Below are 21,994 nucleotides of genomic sequence, written 5' to 3'. Positions count from 1 at the left end.
AGAAATGTTTTCCACGCTCCACAACACTTACTTCAGCATTTATAGTAAAAGAGTAAGTAAATCATTCACCTGTTACTGTGTGTTGTGTTCAAGAGACGGCAATAAAATCTGCTTCTCTCTTTACCGAGATCGTGAAGATGCAGTCTTTCTTGTCTCCATGTAAACCTCCTTTCATATGTACCTGCATAACCTCTGATGATATTTCATAAGCCATGCTGAATGCGAGATATGCATGTCTGTTTACTATGCACCACTAAGAAAGAGGGAATGCTCTCTGACAAGAACAGAGAGAATAATGCATTTATTATTTTGTCAAGATGAAACAAAATGCAGTTTTGGTGCAAAGAAAGTTGAAGCAGCATTTTCCTGGCAGCTTTCTCCTCTGCTGGTTGTGTAAAGTTTGTGAAGGACTGTCCTGTCAGTGCCTGATTTCATTCATTCTGCCTGTGCAACAGTGTGTGATAAAACGATGGCAAAATGCGATAAACTGTAGCCTATTCGCTTAAAACAAATGAGTTTATGAAAATCACAATTAATGATAATAATATGTTGACATTTATTTCCAGCCTCTAATATAAAGCAGCATAATGTAGTATTTTTGTATAGCTAAAATAGCTGGTGGTTGCTGATACCAGAAGTGGTCCACATTCAAGGTTGATAATGGCAATGCCCTAGTTTCGCTGAAAAATAATGTGGATACAGTGGGTTACAAAAATCTAAGAACACCACTGAAAATACTTCTACAGTATTTGGCATTTTTCCATTTTAATAAGACTTTAACAAGTGCTTTAAATGTTTCACAGTTTTTATTTTATTTTATATATAGATATTTAATATTAAAATATATTTTTATAATAATTTTATTGGGCTTTTGCCACATTTATTTATTTATTTACAGAGACTAACTGCAGCGCCACATTTTGGCTTTGAGTATTAAAGTAATTTTTATTGGTCAGTAATTTTTTTCCCTCATTTAAAAGGTTTTACTAAAGAAATGAATAGTAATTTTGAAACATATGTATAAAATCATGACCACTCATGTGAGATGAAGTGTTCAGTCATATCAGTAACCTTATAAAAGCCCTTTTCTTCTACATGGAGCAGGGGCGCATTTGAACAGCGGTGAAACTTTCTTATGATGTGTTACATTCATACAGCAGACAGAGAAGTATGTTTGGAGCACAAGAAATAGAAATAAACCTTGTGTAAATCAATTAGATTGATCTTGTTTTAGAAGCAACACTGCATAAGATATTTAGGTTTTTCAGAGAATGTATTTTTAACGTGTATTTTGTCTTACTGTACTGGCAGAGTTTTTATAGTCAAAACAAGTGAAAAAATCTACCAGTGCTGAAGAAGTAATCCAAAGTATTTAGAATACGTTACTGACCTTGAGTAATCTAATGAAATACATTACAAATAACATTTTACAGCATGTATTCTGTAATCTGTAGTGGAATACATTTCAAAAGTAACCCTCCCAACCCTGGCAATACGAACTACCGGCTTGATTGTACTATTATTATTCCATTCATTGTAAGTCAAGTAAACCTTTGCTATACACAAAATACAGAATTAAAACTAAAATGGAGCTAAAACCCTAACAATAATGTATTAAATATGGCATACTGTTTACGCAGAAAGTGAATCTAAACCTTTATTTTCAATTAGCTTACAATTGCATTTTCCATTAATTTTAAGTCAAGTAAGCATTTCTGCTTTCCTCTGCCTGTAGGATTTCATTTAAGTTTTTACACACAAAAACCTCAATTATTTATTTTTATTTTTTGCAAAACCATCAGCAAACCATTCAAATCTGATAACATTGAGAGAAATATTTTTTTTACATTTTCTTCAGTATATGTAGCATTCATGTAACTAATGGCTAAAGCATTTCTTGTGCTAAAAGCAAGACAGTGCAAGGAATAGAGCAGAACAGTTTTTAACAGTTGAAGTTCTTTTAAATTGAAGAATTAAAAAGAATTATGGCCCTCCTGCATGAGACGGTGAAGACACAGCGATATGCGGTGCAATGTTCAAATACATCTGATCCATGCTGTTTTATCAAGCCTTTGGATAATGCACACTTCTGGTTAAATTATGTAATGAGGCGGTGAGCTGTCATATAAGATTGCTTGGTATGTGTCATATCACATAGTGGATGTACTGACACTGATATGATGTCTTCTGTCATAAAAACTGGTTACTGTGTGTTTGTTTAATTAGAAGGAGTGGTTCTTTATGTTGGAACTGGAGCATGCCATAACTGTAAAATAGTTTTGTAAGTGTCAATGAATTTAAGAGAATAAACTCTCAGTTATGAAATAATGAGTTCTTCTGAATTTGCTGCACGTATAGGTAGATATATTGGGCAACTGTTATTTCTTTCAGTCATTGTCAGTTAGGTCTATCAGTGTGGTCAATCAATCTTACAATGTTTAGGTATAATTACTGCTTCATTAAAATAATTCAAATGTTCCACAGTTTCAACTTAATGAGCTATATTTATCTGATTTAACCCTTAAAAATTATAGAGATAAGAATCACATTCATTCACTGCTAAAAGTCAGGATGAACAGTTATGTCTTCAAGGCAAGAAAAAAGGAAATTTATGATACAAAGAATCTCCATTCATATGTAATGAGACTGGATCCGATTTCCTGGCCGTGTTCTCTTCTTTTCCCATTACATTGTTATATGGGTGACACCTCCGCCAGGGAGACAGCAGCAGATTGGCGGGCTCGTCCACACTTGACAAAACAATTCATCAGCAGTTTGTCACTGTTAAAGAGATAAACCAGTGGGTTGATTGCACTGTTCATACATGCCAACCCATTACCAACCTGGTTTGCAATGTAAACATTGGAATACCATCTCTGACATATGCCCTCCAACTTGGAGATCCGAGTTACCAGGTTGATATTTCTAAAAATATGATAGGGAATGAAACAAATGGAGAACAGCAAGGTCAGGATCACTACCAGCCTAAGGCATCTCACCTTTAAGATGACATTAGTGTTTTTCTTTGCCATCAGAGTGAAAGCTGCATGTCCATAGCAGCAAAGCATTATTAGCAAAGGGATCCCAAATCCAACAACGGTCCTTCCAATGCTGTACTTCAGGTAATCCTTTAAATATTGGTCTGAAGTTGTGTCAAAACATGTTGTTTTGTTGCTGGAGGTTTTTACAAAGAATATATCAGGCAGACATTGAAGGAAAAACCCAAATCCAAACCAGCAAAACAGTCATCACAGAGTGTCTCATGGTAATTCTGCCTTTAACTCTCAAAGTGTGGACAATGCCAAGATACCTGTAAACACTAATGCACGTGAGGAAGCCAATACTGCCGTATAGGTTGATACAGAAACAGAATCGTACAATCTTGCAGAAAACATCTCCAAATATCCATTCACTCTGGTATGCATAGTAAGCCATCAAAAAAGGCAAAGTGAACAGGTACAAAATGTCCGCCAGGCATAGGTTGAGGACAAAGATATTTACATTACCCATTTTTCTCCAGTTATCATACACAGATTTCAGCCCAAAACAGTTGCCAAGAAGTCCTAGGGTAAAAACAGCCACATATACTGTGGGTGAAAAAATGTGCGTAAAGTCCAAATTGACTGATTTACAGGTATAGTTCCACTCCATTTTTTCATTTTTGTAGACCATCACCACACAGCAACAAGCTTCTTCAACACATTTCTTGGGTGGAGGTTGGCGATGCACAGCGTTCTTGCATTTAGATGTTACAGGAAGTGTGGGCATAGTGACTGACACCTTCACTGAGACTGCACAACAGAAGTGTAGTAAAGGTAGTCAAATAAAACTTGGAACTTTGCACCTTGAACTTGAGCTAATCTCTATATATTATAGAAAAACTTAATTTTATGGTGGAAATAATCAGTTTTAATTTCATCATGAAAGACATTTTAACGCACTTTTTGAGTTATTTTGAAACCCTGTAAAAAATGTCATGTGCGTCTTGGTTTTGATTCTAGAGACCACACTCATTAATATTACAATCTATATCCATTTTCTTTGTGTTTTCTAGTTTTTCTTCCATTTCCCTATATATCTTTTTGTACTGCAAAATTTCTGCAAATTAGAGCATAAAATCTTGTCTGCCCTTCCTCAAATAAACAAGTGAGGGCAGCCTTACACTTCTGTTCACTTAAGTCTGAGACTCATGCAGTTTTCTTAGGGTGTTGTGCTATTCGTTATGCTATATGACCACTGTCATTATATATATTATATATTAGGGTACAGTGTATTTTAGGGCAAAACATAGTTTTGAACATGTAATTATCATCTTACATCAACCACTGGCAGCACCCTTATTAAACTGTGTGACCCTAAGAAACCATGATAATACCAAAACCATGATGTAATCTTGTTATGAACATATACTGTACATTCATTAGATTTGCTATACAGTTGGCTCTAGTTTATACTTGCTGTAAAACATGGGTCTGCTGGCATTGTATTTATTATCTGGGAATGAGAATCCAAAAAAGGAGAAAGATACACAACACAACTTTCCATCATAATTTGAGACAAAAAAACAAAACATAAAAGTTTTTGTATACATTCTGACAAATAATGTTTTTGACTACAAGGCTCTGAGGTGGTAAATGACAGTGCAATGCAACTTAAAACATTCCTATTAACACCAAATCTTAGCCTTAAAGTTTCTGAGTCCAGTATTAAAGATGCATAATATAAACATACATACATATATCAAAAATATTTACAAATTAAATTGGTAAACTCTACAGTCTTCAAATAGCCTAAATGTGAACATGCCACATTACTTGAAAATTAAGATTCAGCGGTTAAATAGCACTTTACCAATTCCTGAAGTGTGTTTATTGTCATACATGTACAGTTCCAGAATCTCTTTGCTTGAAAGGAAGTTCACATGCACCCTTTTTGGTAAGGTTGACAAAAGATGTTACCTCATGTTTTAATTTATAGCATTTTCATGTCACTTTTATCAATGCTAATATAAATGGAATTCATTAAATAGCCATGGTTGTTGATCACTAGACCCTTTTCACAGACTCTTATTTAGCTGCATAAATCTTAAATCATAAATCAAAAAGACTATATGCCAACTTTTTTTAATTTATTTTTTTTATAATTTTATCCCCTTTTCTCCCAATTTGGAATGCCCAGTTCCCACTACTTAGTGGGTCCTCGTGTTGGCGCGGTTACTCACCTTAATCTAGGTGGCAGAGGACAAGTCTCAGTTGCCTCCGCTTCTGAGACCGTCAATCCGCGCATCTTATCATGTGGCTTGTTGTGCATGACACCGTGGAGACTCACAGCATGTGGAGACTCATGCTACTCTCCGCGATCCATGCACAACTTACCATGCGCCCCATTGAGAGCAAGAACCCCTAATCTTGACCACTCAGAGGTTACCCCATGTGACTCTACCCTTCCTAGCAACCAGGCCAATTTGGTTGCTAAGGAGACCTGGTTGGAGTCACTCAGATATGCCAATTTTTTTTATATTTTATATTATTTCTAATATTATAATATTACTTTATAATAATTATATTTTATAATACTATTTTATTCATATTATTACTCTTGCATTAATTTAAAAAAAAAAATCACTTCTGTGATGGGGCTTCAAATACAGCTGCTGAGAGAGTGACAGTAAATTTAGCATCTTTTATATTTTCTTTGTTGTGGTCTCACATTCACGGCTACATAATGTTATTCCGTGATAGTTTATTCATTTCTGCATTCAAAACCTGGAATGTGAAAAGGGTCCATAGCAATGCACAAAACTGTCAAAGATTGACAGATATACTCTAGCATAATTGGACAATATTTTTCATATGGTGTAAGTAATGTATTCTCGGACTCCAAGAAAAAACAGCTGCCATTGTGTAAACCTAATCAATATTGAAAATCCAAACGTAAACATAACAATTTCTTGCAGTTCTTCAAGCAAACTATTTAACTGCTCCAAAAAATACCAGAATTGGCCAGTCCAGTCTTAGGAATTTACCCTTGTATCCATGCTGTCAAATCTCAAATGGCCTACTTCTACTCGATCTCTGTGTCGAAGAGAGATTTTTCCGTCTTCTTGAGTCAGATCCTTGTGAATTTAATATGTTGATATCATTCAATAAGTTAAGCCCAGAGCATCCAATATGAAGCTTTTAGATCCAAGATTAAAACACAAGGCTCAGTCAAAAGTCAATATATGAGTGTCTAACCCCAGAAGGCTGTTCCTCTATATGCCCCTGCAGATGAATAGGGGCAGTTGTAATGGCAGATGCAGGAGTTGATGGTCATGACAGCTTGATTGATCAGTCTCCCTCCAGGGCAACGGAAAGTGACCAGTGCTGTGCCAGTGTGGTAAGGAGTGCAACAACGGTTGTCTGTACATAGGCCGCAATAACGGGGTCTGTACAACTGGGTACTATAGCAGCCCTGGTGAAAAAGCCGCACAGGGGTCGCTGACCTGTAGCTGGGTTGACATTTCCTCCTTGACCACTAAAACATAGAAGTCAGGTATAATTAAAGCATCTTTTTTATGCCAAGGACCCCCCAAAATTATGATGCTCTTGCAATGGGCCACTTTCAAAAAATATAAATATATAAAGCCAGCAATATATTTTCATGTTTACAGACACATTTATACTGTGTGAAAAATCAGTGTATGTTTTGAATGGCACTGGAAATCTGGAGACTCACCTGTGGGGTTCTGAGGGGAAAAGACTGGCAGGGTCGGACCATACACAAGCGCATCTGCATCTCAAGACGGCAGGCTGGATTTTGATTGGACACCCGTGTGGATATCCCAGACCCACAGGTTTGTGAGCAAGCACTCCACTCTGAGCTCTGGTCTATGCAGTTTGAACTGGGCCTGATTTGGCGTCCAAGGTGTGCAGGCAGAGACTGGACAGGTCTTGAAGCTGTTACCGTACCAAAAACAAATAAAACAATTAAATTAAACTTCAGCACATAGGCTTCTTACAAAACATATATAAGTTCCACAGACTGATTATTTCATGCTCAATAAAGTTTATTTACTTAGTAAATAACTTACATAATTATTATTCATACAAAATTTAAGTCAATGAAAACTGAAAAATTTTACAAAATATGATTGAGTCCTTAAGCATGCAGTAGTGTGTGTAAATTTAAAGGTGAAGTGTGTAATTTCTGCATCACAAGCATCACCAAATAAAATGGAAAAAACTGTGGTTGCTTTCGAACAGGCTTCCAGAACACTACCCCTGTTTGTCATTGTTCTGCAAACTGATAGCCCCAATAGAAACTCACACTATTGGTTGTGTCAATGTTGCTATGTCAAGCTGGTTGGATACTCAAACATACTGGGTAATGTTTTGATATTGCCACAAAGCCACAGTGTTATGGGGAAATCAAACTACAAATGGCTTACTTACAGTTGCCTCTGGATATGAAAATAATAGTTCACCCAAAATGAAAATGATTTCATCATTTACTCATCCTCTTGCCATCCCAGATGTGTTTGACTTTCTTTCTTCTGCTGAACAAAACTGAAGATTTTTAGAAGAATATTTCAGCTCTGTAGGTCCATACAATGCAAGTGAATGGGGACCAGAATTTAGAAGGCCCAAAAAGTACATAAATGCATCATAAAATTAACTCATATTACTCCAGTGGTTAAATCCATGTCTTCAGAAGAGATATGATAGGTGTGGGTCAAAAAGAGATCATTGTTTAAATCCTTTTTTTTTTTTTTTTTTTTTTAACTGTAAATCTACACTTTAACATTCTCTTCTACATTCTGGTGTGGATGTGACTTTCACTTTCATATTAAGCCACCTACTTGTTGGGGCTGGTCAAAGGTGGAGTTCTTTAGTAAAAAAGGACTTAAGCAGTGATCGTTTTTTCACCCACACCTATCATATCTCTTCTGAAGACATGAATTTAACCACTGGAGTAATATGTGTTAATTTTATGATGCATTTATGTACTTTTTGGACCTTCTAAATTCTGGTCCCCGTTCACTTGCATTGTATGGACCTACATAGCTGAAATATTCTTCTAAAAATCTTCAGTTTTGTTCTGCAGAAGAAAGAAAGTAATACACATGAGGCATGGCATGAGGGTGAGTGAAAGATGAGAGAATTTTCATTTTTGGGTGAATTATCCCTTTAAGCTGAGATAGGAGAATGTATTTTAACATAAAAAAAATTACATCACTTTTCAAAGATTAATTCTAATTGCATTAATCCTATAGTGAATCATTTGTATAAACTGTTAAAATCTTACAATCATTGCTATAATTTAACAATCAATGTTATTAAGGATGTCGAATAACGAATACTTCAAGCTACTGTATGACATTTGATAATCAATCATTTGTTGGCAGTGTTTTGTACACATGGCTCTGTAAACATCTTTACTGCAAGCGTACACAGAACAAAATGTACCATTTCTGTTGATGTAACATTGCTTTTGAAAACCCTCCTCACTGGTGTTATGCTCTGTCTGGCTTTTTGCAGTTTAATTGTTGCATTACACAGACATGAGTCCTGTTATGAATCATGGAAAGTTGGCTTCTGGAAAAAGCCAGTATTGTGCTTTTGGACTCCATCTTGGCAAGACATTTTCAATTAGATGGTCAAAATCCCACAATTTAAAACCTCTGACTGGAATGTGATTGAGAGTTCTCAAATAGGGATTGGAATAAGAAACATTTCGAAAATGTATGCCAAATCCCAAAAGTGGTGATACAATTTTCATTCCAACTCTTTGTGGAAAGTATTATCCCATAAACAGCAGGACACAGATGCAAATCTGAGCCATCTTATTTAAAAAAAAAAAACAAAACAAAAAAAAAAAAAATTAATAATGGTAAGTGATAAAATGTATGTCTCAGGGAAAACAACAGAAACCAAAAATATGCCATGAACAACAGCAGTCTTTATATAAAGGTGAAGTGTGTAATTTATACACCACTAGTGTCACAGAACAGAATTGCAAAAATAATTGTTCTTTTCAGAAATGTTTCCAGAACTCTCCCATCATTTGCCTCTGGTCAATCAAATAATAGATAATCCCGCCCAAACTCACAGCATATGCTGAACCAGTATGTCGGGCTGGTTGGGATGCTCAAAAAAATAAATACAAAAATAACAGCAGTATTTTGTTAGTGCCACAGTTTTTACATTTAAAAAAAAATGGAAATCAACCTACAGACAGATTACTTATAGCTGTCGTTGCATATTATTCTTGGATAGGAGAATATATTTTAACGCTGAAAAAATTACACTCTTCACCTTTTGTGGTCATTTTTGTGGTTTGACTTTTGAAGTACCAATTTGAGCATCCTGAAGCACTGTGTTGTCCATATTTTCACACACCCACTCCTTACAGCACTTTCCGGGTGGCAGAACCTGTCGAGGGTGAGGGCAGCCTGGGGTGGGTAGGTAAACATCCTCCCTGCACTGGGGCACACAGGTCACCCCTCCACCCGAGCAGCGACACTGAAGAGCACAGGATGGCTGAAATACCTGGCCTTCCTGGTAAGAGACTCCTTTAAACTCACAGCCCAGTTCCTTCATACCTAAAAACAAAAGATTAGTTGATTACGTGGTACACTAAAGCCACTCATATCCATAAAGTCATAAAGTCATGTCTAAAACTGGAGAGATTAAATAGATCAGAGACTGACTGGATTGGGCTGCATTCCGAATGATAAAATTACAGTAGATTTTGGGATGTAGAAGGTCTGAATGTTCTGATGTTCTTCTCATATAGACTTGCTGTGGATGGTTGATGTTTGATGCAGAAGCTCTGTTTACTCTGCTTCTAGATAGGCTATAGGCCTTATAGGCTTTGTATTTTATGTGCTCTGTTCAAAATTTAGTGAGCTGCCTATGGAGACAACATTTTGAGGTTTCTTATTCTATAGGCATGCTCTCGACGCAATGGTTTTTTAGAAAGGTAGGACACTTAATTTTAGCCTCCCAAATGTTACTTAAAGGGTGGACAGGCTTCTTTTATTTTGCCTAATATGATGAAATTCAATGACGTTTTTGTTCTGCTAAAAGTGTACATTTGGACATATTTTTCCTGTTTGCGCACATCCCAGAAATTTTCAACCTAGGAGAAAACAGCTGTTAAAAAGAATTGACGATTGGTTAAAACTAATTGTGGGTGTGGTTTAAAAGTGACATTCTTTATTTACAATTGTGTGTGCCAGCTGAAGAGACTGAAGCTAGCTAGGTTTCTAGCTTAACGTTAAAAATGAATTGGAAACTCTACAAAATGGAATCTTTGAAACCCGCCTCTCTGAGGCTGTTGTAAAAACAATGTTACTACAGTGACAGCTTACCTACTGTACTGACTTGGTGTCCGCACGAGATTTGACAACCTTCCGTGACATCACTCTCAACAAACTAATATTAAAATGATGCCAACTGTTGAACAAACGCATGGCTTCGTTCACCTATGGTGCTTTGTTCGTTCAGGAGAAAAAATTACGGCTTCTTCCGCTGTACAAATTAGATTTAAGACATCATATTCTGATGACTTAAGAGGTGAGAGAAATGTTTAAAAATAAAAATATATTTTATTCAATAATTAAAAAGTACTGATGTTAAAATTATTGTAGTTAACAATTTATTATCTTACCATTATCTTGCCATTAGCTTAGCAACATGCTAACATCAAACTCTACTGAAATCAAGCGCAAGCATTATTTGTGTTGGGCCTATGTAAAGCATTCCATGTTGGTTGGTATGCAGCCTTGGAAGTCAGGTAGTAAGGCAGCTCACTAGGCTTTGGAACAGAGGTTGCTTTGGTGCTTAAAACACTTGACACTCACTGACACAATTTCCTGGGTCACCAGGGAAGCTGGCGCTGTAGTCACATTGGAGGCCACGCTGACTGTCACATAGTAACACCTCACTGCAGGCCTCGCCCTGCTGGCGGGCACACACCTGGCAGCACTGGCACCCATCGAGGATTAGAGGAACACCCTCTGGGCACACTGGTACAGAGTCTTGGCACTGGCATGGACCACCACATTGCTGACAGGACACCTAAGACAGTGCAGGCAAAGCATGGTGTAATGCCACAATCAGAGCATTACAGTCAGTGTAGAACAGGGGGTATTCCTTCACACACCCACAGATATCCTTAAAAAACTACTTTTATGCCAGTTCTGACCAATTCAAAGATTCAAAGATATATGGGCTATATTTGTCAGTTACTGGCACAAGCTGGTTAAGCTGTAGTCAGAAATAAATGACCAATTAAAACCATTGCTAGTTTCCAGTAGAAGGTATGTTTTGAGCACTTTCATATTGGTTTTGACTGGTCACCTATCATGGCAACATTGGGTAAGCTGGTTATTGTTGCAAGAAGACCTTATACTGGTTACCTGGTCATTTAAGCTGGTTAAAAGCTGACCCCCTTTTTTGTTAAATAAGAGATCCACTTTACCTTCCAATGGCTTGTACAGTATGTTAAAGATTTCTGATAGGTTGTCATATATTATATACATCTGCAGCAAAATCTATATTGTTTCCAATTCTTGAAAAGTGATATTTCCAAAAAATGAATTTGATAATAATTGTTTTATTCATTAGAGTAATCAGACTTTACAGTTATATAATGTATTTATACCCAGTTGAGTTCCTTACTATAAATTTTTGCTTTGCTCACCTCTATTAATAGCATTACTTGTTCCTAAAACATATTGCTTTGGTTAATTTTGACAATATTAATTTCTGAGAAGCAAAAAGAAGAAGAAAAAAACATCTTTCCTCATGTGAATCACTTACAGTAAGTATTTCCAGACTCTGAAAGCATACAAAACATGCTTTTAATTACAAGCCAATGTTAGGGCCAGACAAAAAGCTTAAAGGAATAGTTCACCCAAAATTGAAAATAATTTTCTCACCCTCATGTTGTTTCAAAGCTGTATGATTTCTTCCATAGAACACAAAAATGTTTTAACACTGCTCTTTTTCCATACAATGAAAGTGAATGGTGACTGAAGCTGTAAGTTCCTGATATTCAGCCCAACATCTCCTTTTGTGTTCCACGGAAGAAGAAACAAAGTCATGAGGATGAGTAAAGGATGACTGATTTTGATGAACATTTTTGGGTGAACTATCTTTTTAACACTGACAGTTTTCCATTTGGAACAGTTTACTCTTTAACAGAGCATTAAGTTACCATTAAATAGAGTTTAAACAGGGAAAAAAACTCAATAAAGTTTACTTTGAATGAGTATATTCTTACAGAAAACAAAACTCTTTCCAAAAAGTCACTTAAAAAAGCCACCACACTAACCACTTCCATCAGCAGGCCTATCCATTGAGTCATTACATCAATAACATACAATATTAAACACTAACAATAACTATATATATATATATATATATATATATATATATATATATATATATATATATATATATATATATATTTTTTTTTTTTTACAAAATTGTCTTATATAGGCATCACATTTCCAACAAATCTCAAAGCTGTTGTCCATAGATCTGACAAGCCACCAGGTATGTTTCCAAACATCAGATATCTTGACCAAAGCATGCAAACCGAGAAATCAATTCTCACCTGTGAGCCCACGTAGAACAGCAGTGCCCATGCAATCAGTTTGTTTCGATCTCTCTGTATATTCTCCATCATGCTCTGCAAAGTGTCCCACCACAAGGAGATTTTCTACTTCTGTTACTGTTTGCTCACTGCCTGGCTCTGTGCACATGCACTTTTATAAAGTCCCCCCTCTGATGTCATAGTCTGTCTGCAGGGTAAACAGTGGCTGGACCAGATCAGAAATGTTTCAAATTCCACATCTCTGTTGCCCATTTCCACAACCAGAAATTATTTCCCCCCTCTGCTCATCTGCTCTGGCGTGCAGAGGTTAACCATTAAAACATGTACTTTTGGACGAAAAGAAGACATAATAGACTTATTCTTGACCATTTTCAAGTTTTATATGTCCAAATACTGTTCTAATGAGATGGATTTGTTTGGATTACTGTGAAAGACACTTAAAGGATTAATTCACCCAAGAAATACATTTCTGACATGATTTACTCACCCTCATGACTTTCGTTCTTTCATGGAACACAAAAAAAAGACATTTTGAAAAATGTACTGGTTGCTCTTTTCCATGCGATTACAATGAATGGGGACTTGAACTTTCAAACTTCAAAAAAGATACAAAAGTGTTATAAAAATATCATAAAGTGGTCCATTTGACTCATGCACTCTATTTCAAATCTTCTGAAGTCTTCTGAATGATTTGTTTACAAATCTGACTGATCAGGAGAAAATCACAGCAGTTCTTAAGTTAACAGCTCACTGGAAGGGAAGATAATCAGTGAATAATGACATAAATTTCAGTCTGTTTCTCACACAAAACTATTGTGTGGTTTCAGAAGACTTGGAATATAGTGCAGGAGTTGTATGGACCATTTCTATGATACTTTATTGGTGTTTTCGCATCCTTTTTGAATCTTGAACAAAATGAGGTTGAGAAAACAATGAAAGAAGTTTCATTTTTGGTTGAACTATCCCTTTAATGAAAGTTTTCATTTATAAAATCACTCAAACAATGTATTTGAATAACAAATAGGCCTACTTACACTGATATAAATTGCAAGAACCTTTTAAATAGTGAATATGCAATAAAAAGGAGAAGTGCACTTCCACACAAACTGTGGATGGCTTTGAAAAATACTGGGTTATTTTAGCGTCTCAGAAGACATTATACAGTTTTCATGTCAGGTGCTCAGACAACACAATCCTATTGAAATCCAGGAGAGCCCACTGGGAGTGACGGCTTAAAAATAGATCTAGACGGGTAACTTCACTCTTACAAATACCACAGCTCTTGATAATTCAGCTGGAACACATGTGGCCTGCCAGATACAGCAAAGGCGAAGTGGTTATTAGTTTTATCTAAAAATCCTATCCTTCCACCATTGTATTTATTTTGACATCCATTCCAAAAATCACAAATGTTTGGAATGTACAATATTACTGTAAAGGGCAGTTTTGGGAAAGAGATGGTAATCTCTTCGTGCAAAACACAATAATCTAAATCGGAGTTAGCAAAGTAATCTAAATATTATTATCATATAAATGTTCTTTACTAAACATTCATCAAAGTCCAGTGGAAACAAGTTGTAAAATTAGGGGGTCAGGAATGTGTAAATTTGTTCTGGGAGAATGATCCATAAAAATATTGTTTAAATCTTTAGAGATTAACTGAGCAAGACAAGCAGATGTAGAACACAAGCTCCCTCTTTCCTTTTAAAATTTCAGCCAAAGATGCTTTGATGGAAAGCTGTAGGGTTCCAACTCTCCCGGAAAGGTTTCTCACGTAACGTAAAGCACACGCATTTAGCTGTTCCATACACTTGCAGGCTGAATTCCTGCCAGCTGACTTCAGTTAAAAGGAATACAGGATACTGGAATAGCAGACTCTGATTCATATGGATGTTACCGAAACCCACTATCTGTGGGTTGGAGTGCTTCCATTAAATACCTGGTTTGGTACAGGACTAAAGTCCCAGACACTTTCAGACCAATTTCAGACCAGATCAGTCATGCGGCAATTTTAGCAGGATTGTAGCATGAATCAACCTTAGCAGAAAACTTCTTTGAATCTGGTGGAATTGGTTTCATTAAAGGTATTTGATGTGCTCTGTAAATCAATCTACAAAGACGTTTTCATTATTAAAGTTTTGTTATTGGAGAGGCAATCCTATTGTTTACTTCTTCACTTGTATACTTTGATACTTATTCATCCAATTTCCTCTCTTCTAATGATTAGATCATTAGTTACCACACACCCTGCAATAAAGAGGAATTACTCGATATATTGACATGCTTGACCAGACAAACTGAACATAATTCAAACATTTCTTAGGCTTTGGCAGACACTACCTTAATGTTAGCAAAGCCTGTGATTTGCCTTTGAAGTTTGAAGAATGTGGCCACATATCCAAAATCAGTGCGTCATCCATACAGTAATAAATTGGAAAAACGGGGCGGACTGGCCCCCGTAACTTAGTTCACTTGTATGTTTCTTCCGTGAAAATCAAAAGGGTTGTTTGGCAGAATATTATAGTAAACTCATTCTCAATTCAGTTCCAGTTTGTCTTTTCGCCTTATAAAGAAAGTGAATAGTGATTGAGGATGTCAGTCTCTATTATTCTGCCTAACATTTATTTTTGTGTTCCACCTTGAAGAAAGAAAGTCAAATGGGAACAGGCATAGATTTATATGGGGGTGATAGGGACATGTCTCTATTAATTTTCAGAAAATCGGAAATGTCCCGACCAACATTTGGGCAATTTTACCACACAGAAAATGCTTTACCTTTATACTATGTTTTATTTTTATTTTAACAACTATTATAGGTCCTTAATATAATTATTAATATGTAAACTATTGTCCTTCCTCTTCTGAAGTGGCGCAGAAACGGTGTTGTCACGTGGCACATGCTACTTTTCTCAGCGCTGTTCAGGATGCACCAATCACAGTTGTTTGAAAGATTTTTTAAATAAAGTGGCCATTTTCAACCATTTTAAATAATTTTCTGGAGATTATGCAGGCGGACTTGCACTGGTATCTTACATACAGTCCTTGAAATTAATAGATTTAAATCTATTAAATTAATAGATTATGCTTTTTCAGCCAGAGAGCTGAACACACCTTGAGGAACACACCTTTAAATTATAACAATAGTGACAGAGGTGCAGGGTTTTAAGGTACTAGTTTAAATGAGTAGTTCACCCAAAAATGAAAACTCTCTCTTTATTCACTTATCCTGATGCAATCCCAGATGTGTATGTGTATTCTTCAGCAGAATACAAATTACGATTTTTAGAAGAAAATAGATCTCTGTCAGGTCCTTATAATGCAAGTACACGGGTGCCAGCAATTTGACAGTCCAAAAGTCACATTTAGGCAGCATAAAAGTAATCCACACGACTTCAGTCGAACAATGACTGTCTTCTGAAGCGATTCGATAGGTTTATGTAAGAAAAAAGTTAATAATTAGTAATATGTTCACTAAAAATATATGACACTGTCTTTGTCACAACCTAACACTTAATGGAAGCCACAAGCAGAGCTGTAGCATGGTAATCTGGGCCCCCTGACTGTATATTGCTCTGGGCCCCTTTCCTATAAACAAATACAGTTTAGAATTTGTTGTGGGGGCCCCTGGACCTTTGGGCCACTAGAATTGTTACCACCTTTCACCCCACTAGCTACGGCCCTGGCCACAAGTCACAGGTCTTACATGTTCTAGCTCTAATCTTAGGGTAAAAACACTCTACTTTGTGTTTTATGGAACATTATGGAACAAAAATGATCCACCAGTTAAAGGAGTAAAAATGGAAAATTTACTTACAGTATATTCACTCATTTATTCACCTTTATGTTGTTCAAAACCCACATGCTGTTACTTTTTCTTGGAACATAATAATAGATATTTTAAGCAGCTCTATTCCATAGAATAACAGTTTATAGTGAGCAAGTGCTGTCAAGCTTCAAAAAGGGCAAATACTGTAAAGCACTATTCAGTAAAGACATCATAACAGTAGCCCAAATGGCTTGTGCACTATATTCCAAGCTTTCTGGCACCATAGAAATGTGTTGTATGGATTACATTTATGGTATTTTAATGATTTTAATAATGTTTCTCATTGCAACGAACTCCTCTGTCTTGAGTGATAACCCTGACCCCTCGTTTGCCCTGTTATCTTGTTATTATTTCTACCTGCGTCCCTTGTTACCCTCCTTGTTTACTCCCTTGTTTAATCTCCCTTTGTGCTCTGTTTGGTGCCAGTTCGTTGTCTAAATGTCATATTGACTTGATGTCTTACCATGTGTCTTTATCATGTGAAATGTTTGCTGTGTGTTCATTCTCTGTTAGGTCCCTGTCGGTCATGTTTCCCGGTTTAGTGGATGTTCCTGTTGGTTTTCCTTCCCCAGCCCGTTAACATGTTTGTTGCCCTGGACTGTGTTTTTTACCCTTCGGGGTGTTTTTTTTATTTTATTTATTTTTTATTTTTTTTTATTTTGATTCATAAAAGCCAATCATTTGCCATCCTGCATTTGAGTTCTCTCTCCTCATTCCTTGCGAATCTTGCCAGAACAAACTGGCCAATATTGGACCCAGCAGAGGCGAAATGGGCATCTTCCTCTTTCCGTCTCTCACCCAGCAAAGCTCCAGCAGCCAGCGGCTGGCCTAGCTTGACCATCTCTACTCCCTCTGTGAAGGTGAGGGCGACGTCAGAGAATCCACTTGTGATTCCTTAATTGCGGCGGACAAGCTGGGCTTCAGCGATGCTGTGCTAAAGGAAATGTTTAACAACTGCCTGAAGGACCCCCTCGACCCCTGGGAGATGGGAAGGCTGGGGATTCTTTCTTTTTGGGAGTTTGTGGGCTATATATTCCATCTTGAGGAGTGGATAACCCCTGATTAAGGGCAGTCTCCCTCCTTTAACAGCCCCAATCTCTCAACCAGTCAGATCCCCAGTCCTCTGATGACCCATACGTGGAGGAGGAGGAACGGCACTGCCTCGGTCTGCCCAGGAGTTCCCTGACCACCAGGTGAGTTTGCTGACCACCAGGAGGCGGTGGCTATTCCCACAGCGACCGCCAAGAGGTGGCGGCTGTTCACGCTGCTGACTGCCAGGAGGCGGCGGCTATTCCAGCAGCAGTGCAGCCGACCGTCCAGAGGAGGAGAAGGGCCTCTGCCCCTCAGTCGCTGCCAGCGCCCTCAGCCACAGAGGCTGTTCCCCTGCCGCTGCCAGCTTCTTCGTCCAAGGAGGTCATTGCCCTGCCAGTGCTCCCTGCCATGGAGGCTGTTCCCCGCTGCTGTCATCTCTTACCTGGCTACCGCCCTCCTCTGTGTCTAGGCAGCGGTAATGACTGAACTTTACACTACAGCTGTCACTGACCCCGAACTCTCCCCTGCGGCTGCTGCCAATCCTGAAAACTCCCCTGCGGCTGCTGCCGACCCTAAACCCTTCCCTGTGGCTGTTCCTGACCTCTCCCAATTGGCCATTACCCTGCCTGCCCTGCCCAGTGTGTCTACCCTGTTCCCTGGAAACCCTTCCCTGTGGCTGTTCCTGACCTCTCCCAATTGGCCATTACCCTGCCTGCCCTGCCCAGTGTGTCAACCATGTTCCCTGGATTCCCGTCCTTGTCTGTTAAGTCCTTAGTGGCCGTTTCCCTTTTGTGGTTTGGCTCAGTCAGTAACTGTAATCAGATTACAGTTACTGACTTTTAATTAAGGTAATTTCTTTAAGTACATTATTGTATTACACGTATTTCTAAAATAGAAACATAACAAACCCCCTAATGAGTCACTGCAAAGGAGTGAATGAGGAGTGTGCGACAATGAACAAGGAGGAAATATAAGCAAATATTTTGAATTCGCTGAGCAGAAAAACAAAAACTTCTTTGTCAAAAGTGTTTTAGAAAGTAACTTAAAGGTACATTTTTTAGTAATGTGATTACTTTGAATAACTTACTGTACTCAACACTGTTAATAATATTTGTGTGTTGGGACTCAGGAGGGAACGACGTCATAAGACATTGCTTTGTTCTCTGTCAAAAGCACTACATGCAACAGTCAAGCTTTCATGCTGATTTCTTTTTCTATTCTTTTGAACGGACCCCTTTCTTATTTTAATCACATCTGTAGCCCAGATGTGCAGCAATGCAGAACACCCTCTAAAAAGAAGAACCTGAAACTGACCAACTATTTTTTCATGGAGAGCAAATGATACCTACGTTCCAAACATTCTATCTAGATGTGTGAAAACGCAAAAGTCATAACAGGAAAGCCCGTTTCTTATAAGGACACAGTCCTAAGCAAGGGTCAGCTAATGACGTTTGAGAGGAAGTGGATCTGCTACCCACAGGAAAGTTGTCAGACAACACACACACCCACCTGCACTAACAGCTTTATGGGAACAGCATAGTAACCATTTGGAAGTTGATATTACAATAGTAGAACTATTTCTACTCAATTTGTGCAATTTTTGAATGTAAACTTTGGGAGAATGCAGCATTAAATAACCTCCAGGGAAATTTTGTGAGAAAAGTTTCTGGATAAGCAAAGGGTGCATGTGAATGGCAAAGGGAAAGGGCGAGTGAGAGGTAAACAGAGAGAAAAAGTGAGGAGAGAGAGAGAAAAACTTGCTCACCGGTCTCCGGACACGCCGTCGCCTGGTCCTCAGCCACTCCTCCGCCCTCTGGCGGAGAACAGCTCGCTCCTCCCCTGGTGGACGGCAGCTGTTCCTCCGACTCTCGGCGGCCGGCAGCAACCCCTCCATCCCCAGGCAGACTGCCGCAGCTGCTCCTCTGGCGGACGGCAGTGAAAAGGACTCCCCGCCAGCGCATCCCACTTTCTGCCCGGGTTTCGGCACCAGTGTAACAGGTAAAGGATGGGCAAGGAGGAGGCGGGAACCGGCAGAACAGTCAACGTAACTTTAATGACAGAAATTCAACTTAAAACAACATCAAACAAAGACGCACACACATACAGCGGCCACGTGTGTCTCTCTATCTCAAACTGGTGTCTCCGGCACCCCTTTATCTCGCTCTCCCGCTGATCAGCTGACTCAGCGCCGGCCGTGCACCCTCACGGTCTGGCCACGCCCTCCCCTTTCGTCACAGTTTTGTTTTGTTTTGTTTTGTTTTTTCAAGCAATTAATATTATGAGGCCAAATTTAGTAAGCCAACAGCCATGTTCCAAAATAAAAAAGAATTACACAAACATTACCATAACAAAATTTTTTACAATTTAGTGATGGTAATCATTAGTACAGGTCCATGGCCAGCTCATGATTTAACAATTTCAAACAAAGTGATAAATGTTCTGCCAAATATGTGGCTCTTTAATCATTATCCTTGTGTTTCCAATCACATCTTATACGCTACAGTATTGTCTCTAAGGCCATTGATAACATTTGTGGAGCTTCAGAAAAAAATGGACTTTAGTGCACAAGTCATATATATGGGCCACTTCTATGATATTTTATGATGCTTTTGCATCCTTTTAAAGCTTCTGTACTCATTCATTGTAACTGCATGGACAAGAGCAACCTGTATAGTGCATTATTCCAAATTTCACAGGAAGATTTGTTTAAGATTGAAAACTCTGTATTCTGTTTCCCAATGTCATAGTTTTCCAAAATATGTAGTTATGGAGTGTGTTTCCGAAAGCTGCAAATGAGGCATCACAAAATCAATGTGTTTTCAAAAAATAAAATAAATAAATGTACTAGTGTGGATGTGGCTGAAGTCATACAGGTTTGGAAAAACACGAGGGTGAATAAATAATGACATAATTTTCATTCTTGGGGGAAATTAAGTACTGAACATTGTTCTGATCACACATAGGCATGTTTAAACCATATTGCCTCTTAATGTGAAATTTTAACTGACATATAAGCTCATGGTTTCACTTTTGGTTAGTTTATGAGTCTTTTTTTTTTTTTTTGATGACAGACTGGACTAACAGAGGCATGAATAACAAACAGTGGTGCTTTAGCTGGGCTGTTATGCAGGGAGCCACACAAAGATGTAAAATAAATGGTGGCTGGAAAAAAAAAAAGAATGTTTTTACATCTGCTCAAAAGCTTTATCCATGTCTTAATAGCACATAGTGCAATGAGGGATTTATAGAAAGTGTGTTGCTACCGCATTCTCTCAAGCACTGTTCCAGCAGACTGATGTATGACACATTTAATGGGACATTTTTGCTAGTTGAGAAACAGAAAAGGGCCATTGTGGCTTCATGCAGGTTTAGAATTGCTGGATTAGGCCAAGTTTGTTGTTTAGTTCTGCTGTGAGAGTTAAGAAAGAACTGTGTTAAAATATTACAGTATACAATACACAGTATGGTTCTTGTAGCTCAACTGGGGTAGAGCATGGAGCATGCCAGGTTCATGGGTTCGATTCCCAGGGAACACACAATCTGATAAAAAAAAATGTATACCTTGAATGCACTGTAAGTTGCTTGTAAGTAAGCAACTGCCAAATGCATAAATGTAAATATAACTGCTTTAGGCATGCAGTATTTGTCACGTTGCATGCCATTGACAATATCTCTTATTTAGCATGTTAAACAGTACCTGGCTTATGAAGTTCTCTATAACCTACAGTAAAAAATAAATAAATAAATAAATAAAAAAAATACATGTTTTAAGAAAATTATAGCAGAAACCAGTGCATGCAAACATTCAGACATGCACAGTTTAAGGTAGAAGAATATGTAATGAAAAACATGTACGTATGCTGCAACCTAATGCTTAATATGATGTTAACAAGTAGGATGTTCCTGGATGAATATTCAATGTTGGCCCTGGAACAATGGTTGATATGGAAAGAACATTCCAATCAACCAGTCAATGCCCTTGGAGTTGAAGGATTCGTGGCCAGGAACATTTTTATTAACAAATCATTGCCCTCTGATTTGGGAGATATGTTTATGCATATGATTGATTAGTTAATAATAGGAATGTTACAGAACAAGAGAATGTCCTGCATGGTTAAATCACGTTGTATATACAGGCATAGACTGAACTACGCGGTCAGTGGTTGATCAGATCAACTACAGTGGTTGATGGCGCTATGCTCACCGTAGGAATGAATGTACCTCACATATGGCGTTCTGCTGACATCTAGTGGCCATTTAAGCAACTACACTCATGCAATTTTCAGGATGTCTGCATAATGGGGACATATTTCACGTTTAAATCTTTCACGTTTAAATCTAAAAGCCAAATCATATCTCATACATTGTCTGTTATGGGATATTTTACTCGTGTGGTCCGGGGCGACATTTTTAACTGAGCGCTGATGGTTGTGATAGCCATGAGAGGAAGCCAAAGTTTAACTTGTTGCGGAAGCGTTCTTGCACTTAAAAAGCGCCATGAATGCAAACTTTACATGCTACTCCCCGTCT

At 37.8% G+C, this 21,994-nt stretch overlaps 1 protein-coding gene and 1 pseudogene across 1 annotated transcript; both read right to left on the bottom strand.

Annotated features, from left to right (window-relative positions):
* Window positions 1-1,671: 1,671 nt before the first annotated feature.
* On the bottom strand, window positions 1,672-3,694 carry LOC127419259 (P2Y purinoceptor 1-like; annotated as a pseudogene).
* A 785-nt stretch (window positions 3,695-4,479) lies between these two features.
* Window positions 4,480-12,731, bottom strand: LOC127419150 (CCN family member 3-like). The gene is made up of 5 exons (XM_051660312.1): window positions 12,607-12,731; window positions 10,847-11,063; window positions 9,335-9,583; window positions 6,718-6,938; window positions 4,480-6,516 (listed from the first exon to the last, which is right to left on the bottom strand). Exons 1-5 carry the CDS (start codon window positions 12,676-12,678, stop codon window positions 6,232-6,234), a joined length of 1,044 nt encoding a protein of 347 aa, XP_051516272.1. The 5' UTR covers window positions 12,679-12,731; the 3' UTR covers window positions 4,480-6,231.
* Window positions 12,732-21,994: the final 9,263 nt, after the last annotated feature.

The sequence above is a fragment of the Myxocyprinus asiaticus genome, chromosome 28 (genome assembly GCF_019703515.2).
Source record: "Myxocyprinus asiaticus isolate MX2 ecotype Aquarium Trade chromosome 28, UBuf_Myxa_2, whole genome shotgun sequence".
NCBI lineage: Eukaryota > Metazoa > Chordata > Actinopteri > Cypriniformes > Catostomidae > Myxocyprinus > Myxocyprinus asiaticus.
The sequence above is the reverse complement of the archived record's forward strand: the minus strand, read 5'-3'. Positions and strand labels throughout refer to the sequence as shown.

Excerpts from the sequence above, each read along its gene's own strand:
- LOC127419150 (XM_051660312.1), bottom strand. The coding sequence starts at position 12,678 with ATGATGGAGAATATACAGAGAGATCGAAACAAACTGATTGCATGGGCA. Across the intron at positions 11,064-12,606 it reads TGTTCTACGTGGGCTCACAG|GTGTCCTGTCAGCAATGTGG; the intron begins GTGAGAATTGAT and ends GCACTGTCTTAG. Across the intron at positions 6,939-9,334 it reads GCTTCAGGATGCTCAAATTG|CTTCAAGACCTGTCCAGTCT; the intron begins GTACTTCAAAAG and ends GTACGGTAACAG.